The sequence below is a fragment of the Portunus trituberculatus genome, chromosome 20 (genome assembly GCF_017591435.1).
Source record: "Portunus trituberculatus isolate SZX2019 chromosome 20, ASM1759143v1, whole genome shotgun sequence".
NCBI classification, from domain to species: Eukaryota; Metazoa; Arthropoda; class Malacostraca; order Decapoda; family Portunidae; genus Portunus; species Portunus trituberculatus.
The window spans coordinates 12,634,491-12,657,481 of record NC_059274.1 but is presented as its reverse complement, the minus strand read 5'-3'; the positions used below and the strand labels follow the sequence as shown (position 1 = coordinate 12,657,481).

At 39.2% G+C, this 22,991-nt stretch overlaps 1 protein-coding gene across 1 annotated transcript in view; it reads right to left on the bottom strand.

The window, feature by feature from the left end:
- LOC123506529 (Golgi phosphoprotein 3 homolog sauron-like) overlaps positions 1–22,403 on the bottom strand; it is a 28,550-nt gene extending 6,147 nt beyond the window's left edge. The window contains exons 1-5 of the mRNA XM_045258684.1: positions 22,101–22,403; positions 17,940–18,071; positions 17,605–17,719; positions 17,225–17,400; positions 16,824–16,961 (exon numbers count right to left, since the gene is read on the bottom strand). Coding sequence (XP_045114619.1) covers positions 16,824–16,961; positions 17,225–17,400; positions 17,605–17,719; positions 17,940–18,071; positions 22,101–22,295 — 756 coding nt within the window. The 5' untranslated portion in view covers positions 22,296–22,403. The remainder of the gene's footprint in view (positions 1–16,823; positions 16,962–17,224; positions 17,401–17,604; positions 17,720–17,939; positions 18,072–22,100) is intronic.
- Between the last annotated feature and the right edge of the window lie 588 nt (positions 22,404–22,991).

Genomic DNA, 22,991 nt, shown 5'->3' with positions numbered 1-22,991 from the left:
CGAAAAAAGTAAACAAACATCCATTTCAACCTTCAAGGTTTCAATAATAGACAGGGCCTTTTCTGAAATGAGGCTCAATGAGAGTGGGGCAAGCTGGCGTGTTTGGCTGTCTATCCAAATTTCAAGTAAACCCTCCATCCGATCCATAATGGGTTCCCGATGTTTTGTCAGCAATTTTACCTGCAGGCTTGAAGCATTAGCTGCTGCCTCCTTAACACTTGAAGCATTCCTCAAAACAGAAGAAACTGTTGACTGTGGAAAATTCAGGGAACGGCTTATGACTGACGAGCCTTCCACAAGTTCTTTTCTCTTGACTATGTCAAGCTTCGTTTCCAACGTTAAACTTTTCCTGGCTCGTTCAACCTTACCCACTTCTTCACCAAGATCCAAATTACGTTTCGGTGACATTTTGGACAGGAATTGGTCTTAAATGCAGAGAATAATGTAAGTAAATCACCGAGCACAGTCTCACTGTTATTTGTCGTGGTGGCGCGAAAGTGACTGGTTTGTTGTTGGTCGCAGTGCAGCGCCACAATCACAGACAGCAGGAATTTCAAATATCATAAGTGCTATCTTTTTTATCGTAAATTGAAAAACTGGTAGTAATTGTCAATTATCGTATCTGCGAATTTATCGTATACTAAACTAGTATAAAACGAGGACTTAGTGTATATACAGTGGAGACTCGATACTCAAATGTCTAAATAGTCGAACTTTTCAATAGTCGAATGCAAAAGTTCGACTTAATACTAAAAAAAATACCTACTAGTCGAACGTCCATCCACATGGCTGTAAACAAAGGGTTTTTCCCTTCCCGCCGCCCCACGTGTCCCAATGGGCCACTGCAGCCAGCTTATCCTTCACTGTCATAAGAATAACATTGTCCTGCACTTTGTCTCTGCAGTTTTTTTTTTCTAAAGCTTACAATGGCATCGAAGAGGTTTGTTAATGGTGAGACTAAGCCTACAAGAAAGAATGTAGTGACAACCATCGAAAGGAAAAAGGAGATTATTGATAAATACGAGAAAGGAGGAAGAATAACCGATCTTGCAGCAGAGTACTGTATGGCTAAATCTACAGTAGCCACAATACTGAAGAAAAAAGAGCTGATGCGGCGATTGGTGTGAAAAGGCAATTTAAGCGACCTGCGACAGTGGAAGAAATGGAAAGATTGTTGACTGGATAAACCAAAGGCAGATGGCTGGTGATTCTTTGTCAGAGGCCATGATTGGTGCGAAGGCTAGGCTGCTGGATCGTGATCTTATTTCTGATACTACAACTGATTCCAATGATGATTTTAATGTAAGTAAAAGGTGGTTTGTGAATTTTAAGAATAGAACTGGAATTCATTCTGTTGTGAGGCACAGCAAGCCCCCAAGTCAGGAGTAAACATAATGCTATATGTCACTGTGTCATCAACTCCCATGATGGATGGTGGGAGTGACAGTGATTTCATGGTGTCCAATTCTGCCACCTCTCCCACGCCTTACTTCTACACCTCGGGTCTCTCGCCATGTTGCAGGGAGACAACTTTTGAATGAGAGTGGTATCAGAAAGGCTTTGGAATTAACAGTTTCTACAATAATAGAGAGCGAAGATAGTGATGTTCTGGGGTCTGATACGGATATAGGAGGTTCAACCATCGATTGGGAGGATATTCCACCACCACCACCAGCAACTCCTATTGTATGTAATTTATATGTTTTTGCAAAAAAATATACAAATTAGATAACTTTGCGAACATTTTGATTGAGAGAGAGAGAGAGAGAGAGGATATAAGGGGCTCGTTTTCTTTTGCTCTAGCCAAGGTCGCTGGACCCGATCGGACGCAAGGCCACGTACACTGATGATACCACCTCATTCAACCTGTGATATTTTAGTAACCATAGCATCTAGAGACTTCTGATTTTTTTGCACTGCAAAGAGGAAGAGTTGCTTGTGGGCAGAACACCATTTGTTCTCACTCATTTATTGAACTTCCAAGTGTAATCTGTATTGTGAATACAGGCTATTTTGTGTGTTTCTTGCCAAACCTCCCAAGTTAGCATGAGCTAAAAATCCCAACATCCCTGAGTTTTACGGGTTAATTGTGGTGAAACTGGCCTGTTTTTGGAAAACAAAAACTACCAAACATGTTCTATATAACAAAGGAAGAGAAGTGTATGCCAGGACACAAGCCCATGAAAGACAGACTAAACCTGCTTCTGTGTGCCAATGCTAGCGGCGACTGCAAAATTAAACCCATTTTTTTTTTAAACTTGGGTTTCACAATAGCTGGAACGAATTACCTGATTTATAGGTATCAATAGTCAAACTTTTTAATACTTGAACGGACATTTGGAACGAATTAAGTTCGAGTATTGAGTCTAACTGTATATATATACAGTGGTATCTTGGAGTACAAATGCTTTTGAGTACGAAGAACTTGAATTACGAAAAAAAGAAAAAAAAAATTATCTTTTTTTTAATTAATTTTTTGCATTGGAGGACGAACTTTGCTTTGGAGTGTGAACAATAACAAACACAGTCAACAGATTGCGCGCAGCACTGCGCGATCAGCTGACTGCATGCTGGGGCACCACGCAGCCTCAGTGCCTCAGGAGTGTTGTTTGCAGTTGTTTGGTTGTTGTTTTGTAGTGCCTGGGATAATAATATTAATTTTTTTTTTCAGTTATTAAGATCATTGCCTAGCGTAGCAGCACACATGGTCACGAGACATATAAACAGACATATGGAAGATTCTAGAAGATTCGAGGGGAAGAGAGAGTATCCAGCTCATGAATTAAAAGCCTTAACCCTTCCTCTTCTCATGAATCATTTGCAGTCTGCCAGCACTGAGTACAGACAGAATCTCTTCAATCTGCCTATAATTCACCAAGATGACCCTAAAACGTCCTTCATCTTCTGCATGTGGGGTTATTTTTGATAAGTGGATTTTTGATAAAGTGGTAAAGCTCAGAGGAAGATGATGACTGACTGTGGTGTGAGTGGTGAAGGCAGGGACGCAGTTAGTGTTGTGTTTACGTATTCTTTGTTTTGTTGTTTTCTCTTATTATTTTTTGCTTTTTCTTATTATTTCTTGCTTTACTTTACTTTAAATACACTTCTAGTATTTAAAATGGTAAATAATAAAAACATGTTAATTTAGCCAAATAAATAGAGTATTTTGTACAAATTTTTTTGGACCACATTCCACATTCCCCCTATTATCTATTGTTTCTTATGAGAATTACATGTTTGTTTTATGAATTTTGATATACACGATGCCTCTTGGAACACATCTATCGATGTGAGAGAGAGAGAGAGAGAGAGAGAGAGAGAGAGAGAGAGAGAGAGAGAGAGAGAGAGAGAGAGAGAGTTAAATTTTATGTGAAACAGTTGGATGAATGGCAAGTTGTATGAGTGGCGAGGTTCCACAGTGTGTATAATTCCCCACGGTCATCTGCTGGCCACCCAGACAGCCTTTCCCATTATGGAGAGAGCTCAGGGCTCATAGACCAATTTTTGGGTAGGACTGAGACCACAACACACTCCACACACCAGGAAAGCGAGGCCACAATCCCTCGAGTTACATCCCATACCTATTTACTGCTAGGTGAACAGGGGCTACACATTAACCCCTTCGGCACCGATCGCCTTAGGCGTGAGACTCGCCTCTATACCGCCCGCATAATCGCTCACTAAACTTGCTCGTATTTCTCTTTTTCATTAATTTTTATTGTATAAGTGCACTGTACATATGAATATAAATGGTTTCCACATAATAAACACTATAATAACACATAATAATAATCATAATAATAATGATAATAATAATAATAATAATTATGAAAAAACTCTATAATATGAGGTGTTTCCTCTCTCAAAAAAGGACTGCACCACAGTGCTGTAGAGTAGAGGTCAGGTATAAGCTGTCAGGTCACAGGTCACTGTGACATGACTTGGGTGATTATCAAAAAGTAACAAAACGCCTCACATGCACACGAAAACTTTGGCACATGTCCATTTATCCCCCAGTCAAGGTCACTGAACTCAGGGATGGCGTGAGGGCGAACGTCATTGAATATGTCAGCCAGGAACGTTCACCCGGAGTCAACCACCGCCTCATTCTCCTCCAGTAACTCACTATCACTCAGTTCCTCTAAGTCACTTTCATCACTATACTCATCATCATCACTAAACTCATCATCTGAGTCAGCAGGCAAGTACTCAGAGCCAGAGCTACAGTCACTATCCACCTCCATTATCAGAGAAGGCAGCACAGTTCCTTGGACAAAAATGGCGTGGAAGCAGGAGCACAGAGCACGATAATCCTACTCAGACAAACCGGCACTACATTACGTCACTCTTGGTTCACGCCACCTCATCGTGACGTGTTGTGATGTATCACTCACTGATTTGCTGCTGTCACAGAGTAGGCGGAGCCTAGACCATCCTAGTTGCTAATACCACCATGCCAGATGCCAAACAAGGCAGCCAAACCGTTTTAAACTTTTATTCCGAATGTATCCTGTACCAGTGTACATGATGGTATGTAGTACCATACCTCCCCATCACGTACGGGTGTACGGGACGGTACTGAGGGGGTTAAGAGGCTTGCCCATTTGTCTCACTGCTTTCCAGAATTCGAACCCAGACTCTCTCAGTTGTGAGCCGAGCGTGCTAACCACTACACTAGGCAGTGTGTATTTACCTAGTTGTAGTTTTACAGGGCCTGGGCTTTATGCTCTTATCTAATTTCTCTTTAAAACTATGCACACTCGTTGCTGACACCACTTCCTCACTCAAACTGTTCCAAGTCTCAACACATCTTTGCGAGAAACTATTTTTTAACATCTCTCAGACATCTTCCCTTCCTCAATCTTGTGCTTCTAATGTCATATTCTTCTCTCAGGATTAGTTTCTCATTATCCACTTGGTCCATTCCGTTAATCAATTTATAAACTTGTATCAGATCCCCTCTCTCTCTTCTCTGTTCCAGGGTTGGTAGATCCATAGCTTTTAGTCTCTCCTCATATGTTATCCCTTTAAATTCTGGAACCATTCTTGTAGCCATTTTTTGTAATCTCTCCAATTTCCTTATGTGTTTCTTTTTATGGGGGTCCACACAACTCCTGCATATTCCAATCTAGGTCTTATTTTAGTACTTATCAATTTCTTCATCATTTCTTTGTCCATATAGTGAAATGCTAATCCAATATTCCTTAGCAAATTATATGTCTCTCTGAAAATTCTATCAATATGGCTTACTGGTTGATTGTTTTCTTCCATTGTCACTCCCAAGTCCTTTTCCTTTTTTACTTTTTCTAGTTCTACTCCATCTCCCATCTTATAGATTCCCACTGGTCGTCTTTCACTTTTCCCATTTCCATGACATGGTTTTTGTCCACATTGAATTCCATCTCCCATTTTTTACTCCATTTCCAGATCTTGTTTAAGTCTTCCTGCAGTATTTCACAATCCTCTTTTTGTTTTATGACTCTGCACAGTTTTGCATCGTCTGCAAACAGATTTATGTAGCTGTTCACTCCTCTGGCATGTCATTTATATATACGAGAAAAAGTATTGGTGCCAATACTGACCCTGTGGCACTCCGCTGTCTACTGTTCTCCACTTGGACTTCATATCTTTAACTACCATCCTTATTTCTCTCCCCTCAAGTAATTTTCATCCATCTCAATGTGCTTCCTTTTAAGCCACCCTTCTCCTCTAACTTCCATAGTAATCTTTCATGTGGCACTTTATCAAAAGCCTTTTTAAATCTAAATAAATACAGTCAATCCATCCTCTCTCTCTTGTACTTTATCAACTATTCTAGAGTAGAAACTCAATAAATTTGTTACACATGACCGACCTTTTCTAAAACCAAATTGGCTATTTGATAATAATTTGTTGTCTTCAAGAAACTCAATCCATTGTTTCTTTATTACTTTTCACACATCTTGCATATTACACTAGTTAGTGATACCGGTCTGTAATTTAAAGGTTCTTCCTTCCTTCCACTCTTATATATGGGAACCACCTCAGCTCTTTTCCATTCTACTGGCACTGTTCCATTTTCTATTGAGCATTTTATGATGTTGTATATAGGACTTGCTAGTTCTTCCCTACATTCTTTCAGTATTCTGCCTGAGACTTCATCCGGTCCCATTGCCTTTTCCTCATCCAATTCCGTCATCAACTTTTTTATTTCAAGCTTGGTTACTTTAATCTCTTTCATATAGACAGTCTCTCTATTACCCTGTGGTCTTTCAAATTTGGATTCCTTAGTAAAGACCTCCTGAAATTTACTATTTAACAGTTCTGCCATACTTTTGGGTCTTCCACCATTCCGTTCTCTCCTTTTAACCTTTCTATTGTTTCTTTTTGTCTTATTTTTCCATTTATGAATCTGTAGAACAATTTTGGTTGTTCCTTACATTTTTCGACAATGTCCTTTTCATAGTTCTTTCTTCTTCCTTTCTCACCTTAGCATATTCATTTCTTGCTGTTTTGAAGTTTTCCTTATTTTCTGGATTTCTGTTTCTTCTCCACCTTTTCCATGCTCCATCTCTTTTCTCCTTTGCCCTAGCACATCTTGCATTAAACCAATCTTTCTTTCCTTCTTCTTTAGGTCTATATTTTGGGACATATTCCTGACTCCTGTTTTGTATATTTCCAAAAATAAGTTATATTTCTCTTGAACCGTCTCTGAGTTTTCCATCTCCTCCCAGTTTACGTTTTAAAATAGTTCTTGAGATTCTCAATATCAGCCTTTCTGTAATTTAATCGGTCTCCTTTGTATGATTCATCTCTATCTTCCTTTCCTTCTTCTATATCCATTTCTAATATTACATGGTCACTCTTTCCCAATGGGCACTTTATCTTATATCATCGTTCATTTGTATACCCCTTGTAAAAACTAGGTCCAATCTTGCCGGCTCATCGTTTCCTCTGAATCTTGTGTTTTCCTTTACTCTTTGGACCATCAAATTATCTATCATTAGGTTCAGGAATCTATCTCCCAGGCTTCTTCCCCATACCACTTTCATAATTTTCCCAGTCCACCTCCTTACAGTTGAAATCTCCTACTAATATCACTTTTCTCCTTTCTTTAATGATTCTCGTAAGACTCCTTATTGTGTCATTTATCATGTCTTTATATTCTTGATTGGTCCAAGAATTTGTTTCTGGTGGCACATATGTTCCAATGATTGTTAACTCCTTTTTATTAATATGCATCTTAATATACAGTATTTCTGATTTTCCTTCCCCAAACTCCACTTGATTTACCACTATCTCCTTCCTTAACATCATCATGACTCCTCCTCCTCCTTTACCCACCCTGTCTCTCCTCCATATATTATACCTTTTATCTATGTCTATTTTTATTGCCTCATTTAACTTTGTTTCCACCAGGCATACAATATCTGGTTCTTCTTTCTTTATGTAATCTCTTAATTCTAATTTACTAGATAAAACCCCATCTATGTTTGTATACATCATTTTAATCTCTTGTTCTTATCATTTTTAGTTAAACTTGCTCCATTTTTTCTCTTCCTTCTCTTTTATATACCATTTCCTTATCCTGTCTCCTATAATTCTCCAAAAAATGCCTTCTTCTCCTCCTCTGACCTTTCATTATTTTTTCTCTTGCTTCTGCCACCAGTTCATTGTGTCTCTTCCTTTCCTCCTCATTTCTATTTTTCTATATATATATATATATATATATATATATATATATATATATATATATATATATATATATATATATATATATTTGCAACCTTCTGTTTCTCTGAGTTTTGTTTTTCTATATAGTATTTCTTCTGTTGCTGCTTGTGATTTTAGTAATATCTTAATTGGTCTCACTGTTCCTTCTTAATATGGTCCCATTCTATGGATTTCTTCTACTTCCTCTTCTTAAGTTCTGTCTATCCTCATCATTTAAATGTTTTAGTAGGTCTTTTACTGATTTCATTTCGTCCTCTTCCCTTCTTGGTCTATATTTAAAGAAATTTTCTATCAGGCCAAAAATAATTACACTCTTCTTTTTTCCACAATTTCTCTTACTAAATTTTCTTTTTTCTTGAGGACTCCTATCATTTTGTTTGTCATATTTTCATCTCTTTCTTTTAACTGTTCTTGAAATACTTCCTGAAATGATTCCTTGTCTTTCTTATCTTGGATTCTCCATGCCTGTACTTCTTTTTTAATCACATCTTGTACTCTTTCCTCTTCTTTGTTAACTAGATCTTTCAGCTTCTCTTTTTCTTTCTCGGCTTTACCGAGTCCTTCTTCCATCAATTTCTTGTAGTTAACTACTTCCTTTTTTTAATTTTTAATTTTTTGTTCTTGGCCTAGTTTCATTTTCTTCTACTCTTTTTATCCTTTCTTTCAATTTCTGGAGCTCTTTTTCCTGTTCTTCATTCTCTTTCATTCCCATACTCTCCTTTATCCATTTATCTAATTTGTGTTCAATAGTCAACACTCTATTAAATAGTGAAGTATGCGCCGTATCAAAGCCTTCGAATGCTCTTTCACCCTCACCAACATAGTCATCATCATCTTTCATTCTTTCCCGTGTCTCATACCTGCATTTAGATGGAATCTCTTCTATACTCATGATTTTGTAACACTGTATTCATGAAAAATTAGTCTACACTACTCGCCCATGCCACTGCAAACCCAAACAACAGGTAGTGGAGATCAGCTGATTCTCGGGAGCGACGATACTGCGTCCTTCCTCGACCGTGTCTCGTGAGTGTGTGTATTTACCTAGTTGTAGTTTTACAGGGCCTGGGCTTTATGCTCATGTGGCCCCGTTTCCATATCTACACTTATCCAATCTTACTTTAAAAGTATGCACACTCGTTGCAGACACTACTTCTTCATTCAAACTGTTCCACGTCTCAATATATCTGCGGGAAACTATATTTTTAATATCTCTCAGACATCTTCCTTCCTCAGCTTCTTACTATGCGATCTTGTGCTTTGTCATATTCTTCTCTCAGGATCAGTTTCTCATTATCCACTTGTCCATTTATCAATTTATAAACTTGTATCAGATCCCTCTCTCCTTCTCTGCTCCAATGTTGGTAGATCCATAGCCTTTAGTCTCTCCTCATATGTCATCCCTTCAAATTCTGGAACCATTCTTGTAGCCATTTTTTGTAGTCTCTCCAATTTCCTTATGTGTTTCTTTTTGTGAGGGGTCCACACTACTCCTGCATATTCCAATCTGGGTCTTATTATAGTACTTATCAATTTCTTCATCATTTCTTTGTCCATGTAGTGAAATGCTACTCCAATATTCCTTAGCAAATTATATGTCTCTCTGAAAATTCTATCAATATGGCTTACCGGTTGATTATTTTCTTTCATCATCACTCCCAAATCCTTTTCCTTTTTTACTTTCTCCAGTTCTACTCCATCTCCCATCTTATAGATTCCCACTGGTCGTCTTTCACTCTTTCCCATTTCCATGACATGGCTTTTGTCCACATTGAATTCCATCTCCCACTTTTTACTCCATTCCCAGATCTTATTTAGGTCTTCTTGCAGTATTTTACAATCCTCCTTTTGCTTTATAGCTCTGCACAGTTTCACATCGTCTGCAAACAGATTTATGTAGCTCTTCACTCCTTCTGGCATGTCATTTATATAAATGAGAAAAAGTATTGGTGCCAATACTGACCCCTGTGGCACTCCGCTTTCTACTGCTCTCCACTTGGACTTCATATCTTTGACTACCGTCCTTATTTCTCTCCCCCTCAAATAATTTTCCATCCATCTCAATGTGTTTCCTTTTAAACCACCCTTCTCCACTAATTTCCACAGTAACCTTGCATGTGGCACTTTATCAAATGCCTTTTTTAAATCCAAGTAAACACAATCAACCCATCCCTCTCTCTTGTACCCTATCAACTATTCTAGAGTAGAAACTCAGTAAATTTTCTCTAAAGCCAAATTGGCTATCTGATAGTAATTTGTTGTCTTCTAAGAACTCGGTCCATTGTTTCTTTATTACTCTTTCACACATCTTACATATTACACTAGTTAGTGATACTGGTCTGTAATTTAGGGGTTCTTCCTTCCTTCCGCTCTTATATATGGGAACCACCTCAGCTCTTTTCCATTCCACTGGTAGTGTTCCATTTTCTATTGAGCATTTTATGATGCTGTATATAGGACTTGCTAGTGTGTAATTCACCACGGTCTGCTGCTGGTCACCCAGCCAGTCTTCCCCATTACCAAGCGAGCTCAGAGCTCATAGACCGATCTTCGGGTAGGACTGAGACCACAACACACTCCACACACACAAGCGAGGCCACAATTGAGTTACATCCTGTACCTATCTACTGCTAGGTGAACACTCATTACATTTATTTGTGTGTATGAGTGTCTTGTGTGTGTGTGTGTGTGTGTGTGTGTATTTACCTAATTGTATTTACCTAATTGTAACATACGGAAAAGAGCTATGCTCGTGTTGTCCCGTCTCCATATCTATTAATGTCCAGCTTTTCTTAAAATCATGAATATTCCTTGCGTTGACCACTTCCACGTCTAAACTATTCCATGCTTCCACCCTTCTATGAGGAAGCTATATTTTTCACATCTCTCCTATAAGTGGCCATTTTAGTTTTTCCCATGCCCTCTCGACATTCTTCCATTCCACATACACAGATCTTCCCTATCCATTTTTCCATGCCAATCATCACTCTGTATATTGCTATCAGGTCTCCCCTTTCTCTTCTGTTTTCCAGGGTTGGAAGTTGCATTCTTTTCAGTCTGTCTTCATAAGTCAAATCTCTTAAGTCAGGCACCATTTTTGTTGCAGCCCTCTGTACTTTCTCTAGTTTCCTTATGTGTTTCTTTAAGTTCGGAGCCCACTGTATTGTTGCATATTCAAGCCTCGGTCTTATCATTGCAGTAATTATTTTCTTCATCATTTCTTCATCTAGATATCTGACGCCACTCTTATGTTCCTCAATAAGTTCAATACTTCTCCAATTATTTTGTTTATATGTCTCTCTGGCGATAGGTCATTGGTAATTGTCACCCCAAGGTCTTTTCTTCATGACTGGTTTTATGTCTTCATTTCCTATCTTGTACATACTCCTGATTCTTCTTTCACTCTTGCCAAACTCTATTTTCTTGCATTTTGTCGTGTTGAACTCCATTTGCCATGTACAGCTCCATTTCCATATTCTGTCCAAGTCTTCCTGGAGTAGTTCGCAATCTTTGTCACATCTCACTTTTCTTAACAATTTTGCATCGTCTGCAAATAGGCTCACATAACTGGACACCCCATCCACCATGTCATTTATGTAGACTGCGAACATTACTGGTGCCAACACTGATCCCTGTGGAACTCCACTCTCCACCAATCCCCATTCTGATGGTCTGTCCTTAATTATTGTTCTCATTTCTCTTCCTACCAAAAGTCTTCCATCCATTTTAGTAAACTGCCATGCACTCCTCCTACCATTTCAAGTTTCCAGATCAGTCTCTGGTGTGGTACCTTATCAAAGGCCTTTTTTAAATCCAGATATATTCCATCAGCCCAACCATCTCTTTCCTGTATTACATCTATCACCCTCGAATAGTAACATATCAGGTTTGTCGTGCATGAACGCCCTTTCCTAAAACCAAATTGACACTCACAAAGTATGTCATTTTCTCCAAGAAGTCTGTCCATCTAGTCTTCACCACCCTCTCACACATCTTAGCTACCACACTTGTAAGTGACACTGGTCTATAGTTCAATGGGTCTCTCTTGTTACCTGATTTATAGATTGGGACAATGTTAGCTCTTTTCCAGTCTTGGGGCACTACCTTCCCTTAATGAGGCATCAATTACTTCACAAACTTTTTCTGCCAATTGCTCCCTGCATTCTCTTAAAATCCATCCTGATACCCCATCAGGTCCCACAGCTTTTCTCACTTCTAAACTCCCCATCATGTTCTTGATCTCCTCCACAGTTACTTGAAACTCCTTCATAATCCCTTTCTGTTCCATTACCAGTGGTTTGTCAAAAGCAGTCTCCTTTGTGAATACCTTCCGAAAGCATCCATTCATAGCCTCTGCCATTTCCCTGGGATCTTCACTGTATACTCCATTTACTTCTAAACTTTCAATACTTTCTCTATTTTTGATGTTGTTGTTCACATGTCTGTAAAAAGCCTTGGTTGGTCTTTACATTTATCAATTATATCCTTTTCTTGTTTCTTTCTTTCTTCTCTTCTAATCAACACATATTCATTTCTTGCTCTTTTGTAACTTTCCCACTGCTTAATCCGTCTTTTCCTTCTCCACCTCTTCCATGCATCCTCTTTTCTTGTTCTAGCCTTTTCACATCTATCGTTAAACCAGTCCTGCTTTCCAACTTCTCTATGTTGTCTTATTGGTACAAATTTTTCTCACCTTCTTTGTATATTTTTATAAATTCCTTCCACTTTTCATTTGCTCCTTAGCACTCTTGAATTTCATCCAATTTGTCTCTTGAAAGAATTTCTTTAGGTTTCCAAAATCTGTCTTGGCATAATTCCATCTTCCCACTTTATATTCTTCATTTCTTCTAGATTTCTCTTCATCTATCACCTTGAACTCCAAAACTGCATGATCACTCTTTGCTAAAGGGCACTCCACCCTCATCTCCTCAATGACCATTGGCTCTGTACTAAAGACCAAGTCCAGTCTTGACGATGCTCCCTCTCCTCCAAACCTAGTATCTTCTTTGACCCACTGAGTTAACACATTTTCCATTGCCAGTGTCAATAGTGTATTTCCCCATGTTGTCTCTGATCCTTCCATTGACCAGTCCTCCCAACACACCTCTTTACAATTAAAATCTCCCATCATTATAGTTCGTTCACAGCCACCCAACATTTCTTCCAGACATGTTCCTGTATCACTTATCATTTCTTCATATTCCTGTACTGACCATGCATTTGTCTTAGGTGGTACGTACACCACTATGTAGTGCCTCTTTTTTCCTTCATTAGTTTCTGCTCTGATCTTTAGCACTTGTGTGTGTGTGTGTGTGTGTGTGTGTGTGTGTGTGTGTGTGTGTGTGTGTTTCACTGTTTGTTTGATCTGCTGCAGTCTCTGACGAGACAGCCAGATGTTACCCTACGGAACAAGCTCAGAGCTCATTATTTCCGATCTTCAGATAGACCTGAGACCAGGCACACACCACACACCAGGACAACAAGGTCACAACTCCTCGATTTACATCCCGTACCTACTCACTGCTAGGTGAACAGGGGCTTCACGTGAAAGGAGACACACCCAAATATCTCCACCCGGCTGGGGAATCGAACCCGGTCCTCTGGCTTGTGAAGCCAGCGCTCTAACCACTGAGCTACCGGGCGCGTGTGTGTGTCTGTGTGTGGAGGACATAGGTAGGAATGGGATAAGTTTGCTTCACCTTTCAGTTACATACACATGTATACTTTATCAATACATAAGAAAAAAAAAAAAAAAAAAAAAAATAGTGTTCTCACCTTGGAGACAGACATTTACAGGTGACAAAAGTGGATGGCAGAGGAGGGAAGAAGGAAGGGATGCATGCACCATTTACAAGTAAACAGTAAACATAAACTAAAACTGCACTTTCTAAAAAAAAAAAAAAAAAAAAAAAAAAAAAAAAAAGTAAATATGAAAATGATGAAAGAAGAATCACGGAGCATGGGATCTGTGAGAAACACATACATATACCACTTCAGATGAGGCTGAACCAATGAACCAACTAGGGGAAGCATCCCGAAGCACGACCCGTATAGAGTTTGCTGACTTGAAAATAGTAGAGACAGTACATGGAGTCAAGATGGTGGTGAGCAATGCTATTAGTTTTCTCACCTCTCTCGGGTCTGTGAATAATATCCAGCTTCATTTCAAGAGTAAGAGACTTCCTGGTCTTCTTAGCAACGCTAGGCAACATTGCAGGGTGTTTTGGTGGTAAGTTGAGCGAGGGAAGACGTGCTGCTGCTGACACTGTTATTGTTTTGAACAGGGGGAGGGAGTGGTGCGCGTGTTGTCCACGCTGGTGTATTCAAAAGCCTGTTGGTTTGCGTGATACAGCGGTGCTTTCAAACTTGGAAAAAATTACTTGGATAAAACTTCGTTAAAGCGAGTTTGTTGTTCGTTAAACAAGTAGATGGTAGTAAAACGAAACCTTCGTTGTAGTGAAATTTTGTTATGTGAACCTTCGTTAAGCGGGGCTTGCCTGTATATATATACACTTAACCTTCTGCTATCGCGCCTTCCGCTATCATGTTCCATTATTATTGTGCAAACTTAAAAAGCTGCACATGCCTATATCGCTCACTGCCATTGTGTTCCCATCATTAAAAAATTCCCGGGTCATGAAGTCACGTGGCAGTAGAGTTTCTCTATATACTTTTATTGAGAAATAGTTCTTTACATATTTCCCCAATCTATCCATCCACCTTAGCTCCTAATCGTCCACAATGAGGTATCATACTTGACCGCATATAGGACATACCTTTTTCCAGTACTTTTACCTACCCTACCTGCATGCATCATTATCTTTTCCTTTTTTTATGCAAGAGGGAGAACTGCCAAGGGCAACAAAATATTAGGAAAAAAAAAAAAAAAAAAAAAGAATAAGAAAGCCCACTGGAACTGGTTTCTCTAAAACATCTGAAAGAATCAGCCAAAAGTCTGGGACAAATCTCTTGACACCTCTCTCTTAAAAGAAGTTCAGTCATAGGAAGATGGAAATACAGAAGCAGGTAGGAAGTTCCAGAGTTTACTAATGAAAAGTATGAATGATTGAGAATACTGGTTAACTCTTGTATTAGAGGGATGGACAGAATAGGGATGAGAGGAAGAAGAAAGCCTTGTGCAGCGAGGCCGCAGGAGGAGGGGAGGCATGCAGTTAGCAAGATTAATAGAGCAGTTAGCATGAAAATAACAATAAAGGATAGAAAGGGATGCAACATTTCGGTGGTGATAAAGGGGCTGAACACAGTCAGTCATAGGAACGGAGTTGATTAGATGAAAAGGTTTTGATTGCTGGTACTATCATCATTACCAGTATCATGACTTTAAAAACTAATTATCATAAAAAGGAAAGCAATCTAACCTGTGAGGCTGTGACGCATGTTTATAAATATCAGCTGATCGGCACTCTGACTCAATGCCATCTAGCGGTGAGCAGTAACAACAAGTTCAAGATCATAGCAAAACACATCAACACCATCACTGTTATGGAAGCAGAAGGGAAAAAATTGATCTATACAATCTCCTACAAACTACAAATGGTAGATTATGCCAAGGTGCAAGAAAGCAGCAGCAAGAGCTTTACAGCCATCACCTACAGAAAAAGATGATAACTCAAGAGCACTGGGAAAGATTAATGTTTTCTGCTTGTGTAATGTGCTGCTAGATTGCTTTCCACAGTATACGCTGTTTTAAACAGACTAAAAACTTCTTTTTCCCTGAATTTGACTTGTTGAAATTGTGTGCATCTAATATACCCGTGTGTCCTCTATGGTGTTAAATATGTTGAATAAAATACTTTAAAATGTATATTGTTATTATGATTCTTAATTAAGATTTTCTATACAGTATTATTTCTTCACTTTTATACCATTATATGCAGAGACGGTTCTGGCTACTTTTACGCCCTGAGCAAACCCTTCATCAGACGCACACACCCCAAACCCAAACCTATCGAACACCCCAACGCACCAACACAAGAATTATATCAATTATGTTATTTCATTACAAATAATATCATATACAAAAACTTAACAAAAAAAATAAAAAGTAATAATATAAATAAATGAAATAAGAGTATGTAAACACCAATGTAAATTGCACAAATCCTTCAACACACAAATACAAATGAATAAAATAAAATTAATAAATAAAAAAATAATACTAATTATTAACATATTCTGAATTCAGTGCTCCGACAGTAGCAGATTTTTCAACCTGTGTCTTTCACCCTGTTTACACCTGACATTAGACTGTGTGCTATCAGGTAGTGCTTGACCACATAAAAGTACAGGTGTAATGTGCAATTTAAACTTCATTATAGTTTTTCTTTTTGTCACTTGTCCAAGATGCATCCTTGGCTTGACTTATCACCTTTTCTGTCCGTCAAACACCCGGAGTCAAGACTGACGCAATGTAAACAAACTGACATAGATGTATGCACTGATTCCTGTTTATTTTTTCATTTTTTATGTTTTTTTACATAACCCAATAAATCATATGTAGCTATAAGGGATCTATACTAATCTTATCAATGAAACACAATATACTGTATTTTGGAAGCAGCAGCTTGTGGTCTGGGATCATTAATCATCCAGAGGTCAGTCTATCCCACGGCTCCCTCTCCCTTACTATTCCTCTGAAAGTGAGACTCACAGGCGTAAGTTGATCCCCAGATCCCCTACCCTTTGCCTTTTCTTCTGACACACAACCTGTATACATGACTCAGCAGCGACCACTCCTCTAACTTGATGTGGAAAGGAGCGGTATTAGTGTAGAAAACTGGCAATTTTTTGGGAGCGCCTCCAAATAGATTGTGCCCTGGGCAGTCGTCTAATATGCCCGTAGTAAAAACTATTCCTGATTATATGGCATAAAAATTGAGCAAAAAGTAACAAGAAAATGACAGATCGGATATCCTAGTGTCAATTTGAATTATTACCATAGGATCTTCACTTCGGCTATCATGATTTCCGCTATCACACAGTGATAGATTCTCCAATTAGGTGCAATAGCAGAGGACTGAGTGTAAATAATAAATGAAAGTAAAATGTTTGATGCCCATATGAAATACTCAGTAGTGACAGCTTCTCACCTCATAATCATCATCAGACAGAGGTGCAAAGGCATTCTCCAACACATCAGAAGCATGGGCCAGATATATGAGGGATAGTGTCCGCCGGTCCATCCTCTGTGGGTCTCCCACCCATCGACTCAACACACTGTCCTGAATCTGTCACAGAGTATATCATCGTTAGTTAAGGTATCAATGCTTACATCAAATTAGGAATATGTGTGAGTTCTATCTTATCAGTGAGTCCTTACTGGTGTCTTAACAAAGACATAGTAACTTCTTTTCCAGAGATAATAAAAATGTTTTACAACTGCGCAAGCACACCATACTACTATTGCAATGATGTGATAGCAATCAAAGCCATACTCTTATTACACCTATCCAGAGTTGAGTGGATACGATATTTTTTCATTAATTCTTACCTTTTTCACTAGTTTGGTCTTGGTTACATTGTCTGTGAGGGGATGTGTTGTCATATCAAACACCAGGAAGTTCTGTTTCTCTGTAGTAAGCACTCCTTTCTCAACCATGTTCTTAGCCAATCTCTCCCGCACATTTCTAAGCTGGTATCTCAATTTGAGTGGATTCCAAGACTCCCCTGGGTTAAAGAAAAGTAAAAATACATAAAAGATAAATAGAATAATAAAAAAAATTATAACTGACTTGGTCATCAAGTACACACTATCTCAAAGATGAAAGAAAGAAAAAAAAAAGTTATTTTGATAAGTATTGATGATGAAGTAGAACTGTACACAGACAGTAATGGCCCAGACTGGGTTAGCCTACTTATTTGATGATTTACCAGATAGGAATTCAATCCAGGACTGTACTGTTTGGGGAGGGTCTGTATCCTTTATGTGCTTCAGTGCCTCATCCAGCAGCACATCACCAGTTGGCAGTTCAGATCGTACTATAACCTGAATTAATCAATGTTTCTTTCAGTGCTTCCTAGCCAATAAAATCTGTTATGATATCATGAAAGTAATACAAGGTTTTCATTCAAGCATACCATCAACAACTCTACTCTGAGGAATAAAACTGATATATGTATTTACAGCATTTTAAGGTAGTTATTTATCTTATAACAGAAATCAGTCTGCTTATGTCAAGCAAAGTAAAGTTCCTCCTTTAGCTTACCTTGCGGTTGAGGAGGGACTTGCGCCGCAGACCAGCCTTCTCTAGCTCCACCCTGCCACGCAATGCCAACTCTATTAGGATGCACCCACGCAGACCCGAGGATATGCAGTCATTCCAGAAGCTTGTGTATCCCTGAATGAAGCCACTTTAGTCAGTATAGTTGTCTTCTTATATACAATTAAAGCATTTCTCAGTCTTACTGATGGAAAAAATTCTATTATCTATATATATACTTAATCACTCGTTCATAAAATAAATAGGATGCTAGTAATATGAAATATTCTAAACCAAATCACACATTATATGCATGAACTTAGGAGCCTAACGTGAGGATGCGGTGCAACAAGCCACAGGTAAGTGTGTAATTCAGTGAGGAGAAAGATAGACGGTAGCCACTGCTGTTGCCATCCATAGTGATAGAAGCAGTAGGTGCTCCATCAGCTGTTTGTGTAAACAATGGCTTAACCACTGTACTAGCCTCTGGCTAGTACAGTGGTAATGCACAGACCTGGCATTGCTAAGATCGGCAGATCAAGTCTCGCTCGGGCTCGTGAGTTTAAGGTGTTTACTGGGAGGTTACTGCTGTGGTTGGAGCGCCACATTGGGGAGTTGGGTTCACCTGGCTGATGTTTTGGATAGCATCAGATACAAAGGATACTGGAACTAAAACCTATGAACTTTAACTTTAATAAACCCTTAAAGCCAGTCATAGAAACATTTACAAAATTATTTTACAGGCAGCAAAAGTTTCCAAAATCAATTGTAAATTGCAAATATCTGTTGCTAATTGTCATCTGTTACCACAAGTTGGTACACTACAGGATACAAGACTGGATTTAATAACTGTTAGCTGCTGTAATATGTACAAGCTACTAGTCTACCTATTGAGAGCAGACAATTCTTTATTTGGCTGATTCAATCAATTACATTTAATGATCACCATAAATGCTCTATCATGTACCCTCCCAGGCAAATTAAATTCCATGTTCAAGAAACATCGATCGATAAGTAAAAGAGAGTGGTATGCAGTAGCTGTGCACCACTGCTACTGTTGCCATCACTCACCACACCACCCTGCAGTGAATTTTCTTTGATCTTACCTAGAAGTGTTCCCAATGTGAGATGGAGTGATGATGACACAGATAAAACCTTCAGAAACAGAAGCCACAATCAAGCATACTGGGCAGGAGTAGCAAGTGGAAGAGACACCATGCAATAAATACACCTACCACTTAAAGCCTGCATACATTTATTGTGTTAATGTCCCCCCCCCTGTACATTTTCAGTGTAATTTTTTTACATTGCCTAACTAATAAACCATTTATTATTATTATTATTATTATTATTTACATGAACCTAAACACACACACACACACACACACACACAGACACAGTCCTACCCGAAGATCGGTCTATGAGCTCTGAGCTCGCTCCGTAATGGGGAAGACTGGCTGGGTGACCAGTGGGCGACCGAGGTGAATTTTACACACACACACACACACACACACACACACACACACACACACACACACACACACACACACACACACACTACTAAAGTACTAAAATAAGACCTAGATTGGAATATGCAGGAGTTGTGTGGACTCCCCATAAAAGAAACACATAAGAAAATTAGAGCGACTACAAAAAATGGCTACAAGAATGGTTCCAGAATTTAAAGGGATGGCATATGAGGAGAGACTAAAGGCAATGAATCTACCAACCTTGGAGCAGAGAAGAGAGAGAGGGGATCTGATACAAGTTTATAAATTGATTAACGGAATGGATGAAGTGGATAATGAGAAACTGATCCTGAGAGAAGAATATGACTTTAGAAGCACAAGATCGCATAGTAAGAAACTAAGGAAGAGACGATGTCTGAGAGATGTTAAAAAATTTAGTTTCCCGCAAAGATGTGTTGAGACTTGGAACAGTTTGAGTGAGGAAGTGGTATCAGCAAAGAGTGTACATAGTTTTAAAGAAAAATTGGATAAGTGTAGATATGGAGACGGGACCACACGAGCATAAAGCCCAGGCCCTGTAAAATTACAACTAGGTAAATACACACACGGTAGCTCAGTGGTTAGAGCGCTGGCTTCACAAGCCAGAGGACCGGGGTTCGATTCCCCGGCCAGGTGGAGATATTTGGGTGTGTCTCCTTTCACGTGTAGCCCCTGTTCACCTAGCAGTGAGTAGGTACGGGATGTAAATCGAGAAGTTGTGACCTTGTTGTCCCGGTGTGTGGTGTGTGCCTGGTCTCAGGCCTATCCAAAGAACGGAAATAATGAGCTCTGAGCTCTTTCCGTAGGGTAACGTCTGGCTGTCTCGTCAGACTTCAGCAGATCAAACAGTGAATCACACACACACACACACACAGATGTATCTGATAAAAAACAACTGACAGTAACAAAGAACTAATAATGATGACAATGTGGTAAATACAACAAATATGACTCTTTGTCCTTCATGAGAGAGGAATGATGGTGGAGAGAGCAGACAGGTCATTGCAATGCAGGGTGGAGCAATACCAACACTCATTTCCTCCACACATTGTACAAATAATCAAGACTTCCCTATTTGATCAGCCTTGTAAAGAAACCCAAAATTTCCAGTTGTCTTTTCTGTTACAGTGAAGAATTTTTGGATATAATGACCTTTATGCAATCAGTAGATCTCTATAAATTACATATGTACATGATTTACATACACCCAATCTCATAATTTGTTTATGTTATTTGGAACACTGACTATACATAATATGGACTTGACTCGATGTCAGTCCAGTGACTGACTATCTGGCTGGGACAAAAAAAATATAAAGACAAACTAAAGCTCTTTTCTGTATGAAGAAGACTTTCCCATGCTGACCTGATAGTGTTGGAAAATATTCCATAACTTGTCACCTGTCACTCCAGCACAACATCCTAACATGTGTGGCCACCTCTTTTAAAAATTTCCTCCCCAGTGTCACCGTGTTATATACATGCAGATTTTTCACCATAAGAATAAATGAAGGTTAAAATTGTTTCCTACTGGATGTAGGTCAAGCCATCTCTCTGAATTCTTTCAAAAAATGTGCTTGCATCAGTTCATAAATAAAATGATAAAAATTTTGTATGATTGTAATCAAAAGCTTTTAATCACTCTTCTTTGTTACTGTTTATGGGTATGTAACACTTTTCACAGAAGGGAGCCTGACCCGGTATCAACAAGGTAACTAGATAAAACTGAGGACTTATTCTACAGTACTATAGGTGCATATACCCCCCATGCCCTGTTTAATCTGTTAAGGCGCAGCAAAGACAACTTTTGTACAGTTACATGTATTAAGCACACACAAAGTCACGTTTTAGTCTCTGCTCACCCCAGAATCAGAACTTGGGAGACAATTTATGTAAGCAAGTGTGCTAATCCCTACATAACTAAGCTGTTTCTTCTCCAACCACTTCTACTACAATGATGCTGACAAAAAAATGGTAAATATTGATATTGATGAAGTTTTTAACAGATTTGTTGTGATTTGCATGACCATTTCTTTACATTTTTTTTCCTTCTTTTGAAGATGAGGAGACTCTTCAATCAGCAATACTAAGCTTGAGTTTGTTACAGCTCAAACTAAGTCATTCAGTAATCTGTGACTGCCACACAGTTTCCCAACTTGAATAATTCAATATTCACAGTACAGCAAGAGATGCCAAACGTTTGAACAATATTTTTCTGCTTTGTTTACAAAGCACAAGTTATGTCGTTAGGGTAAAATATCACTACTTCTGCTTATAATTGTTCAACCTGCATGACGCACAAAGCCTTTGCAGATATATCTGACAGGAAGGATGTAATCTGTGGGCTGGCTGGTGAACTATATTGTACATGTTTTAAGCACCAGGCATAATGACCACGAGTGCCTCTGTGGCAATTTCGGCTGGGAGAATCTACGTCATTTGTAAACCAGCTTAGTCGATTCGCCTTTCAAGAGAAGAAAGGAAATTTGTGATGATGGAATCTACGCCCCATTTGTTGACAGGTGAATCGGCCACGTAAGTTCCCACAGCCCCAGGCCAGACTGCCAACTCTCCCCCTTTGTATTGCTCACGGCTCATCTTTCTGGCCCAGCATCTCCTATCTATCATTAAGCATGATCCTGAATGTGCCTACACCCACCTCCTTATCCTTGAGACCCAGTAACAGCACTTCCTCCATCAGGGTGAGCCTCGTCTCCTTGCAGTCCCCATCATCCAGGTACTCTTCTCCACTAGAGTGTCTTCGCTTCTCGTCGTCGCCGTCATTTTTGTTGTTCTTGTCCTGTGTGTCTCTCGGAACGTTCCTGCGTTGGATGAGCCCGTCTGGTCTATTCATCTTGTCAGGCTCCCATTAAAACGGAAAAAAACACACGAGGAATCCCAGCGTCATGAGGTGCCAGCACGACACTGCCGTCAACAGAGGCGACCATCCCCCCGCCCCACGCAGGCCCCGTTAGCCGCGCCGCCTGGGGCTTATGGGGGAACTAATGCTAACTGAGAATCTTTCTTTAGATCTATGTAACGTACAGATTCTCACTACATTGGAATTAGAAATAAGTAGCAAGTAAAAGACGCGAATAACGAGGTCCCATCACCATCATAAAGAACGGAAGACGATAACTTCTTACGTTTTCTTTTTCTACCATGATGCTCAAGCTGACGAGACAAGATAATGGATGATAATACCACCAAATGCCGTTTCAGGAACTTGTATTATCAGTAAGTTTATCTGGGGAACTATACATATTCGTACTATTTGACTCATTCATGAACTATAGACCATTACACTGCAGTACAACGGTTTTCAGTGCGAGAAGAAACTACGTAATGAATCTGACAACTGGCAAAGTAGGCTGCTCGTATATTCAGTTATCATATTATATCAACCATGAAAATAAGAAAGAGGTGAATTCTGATCTGTAATCTTGCAAGAACTGGAAGCACAGCAGGCTACAGGAAGCGGATATCTTGATATCTTCTGAGGAAAGTGACCTCTTTTGTCGCCACCACTGACAGTCATGAAATCCAAGCA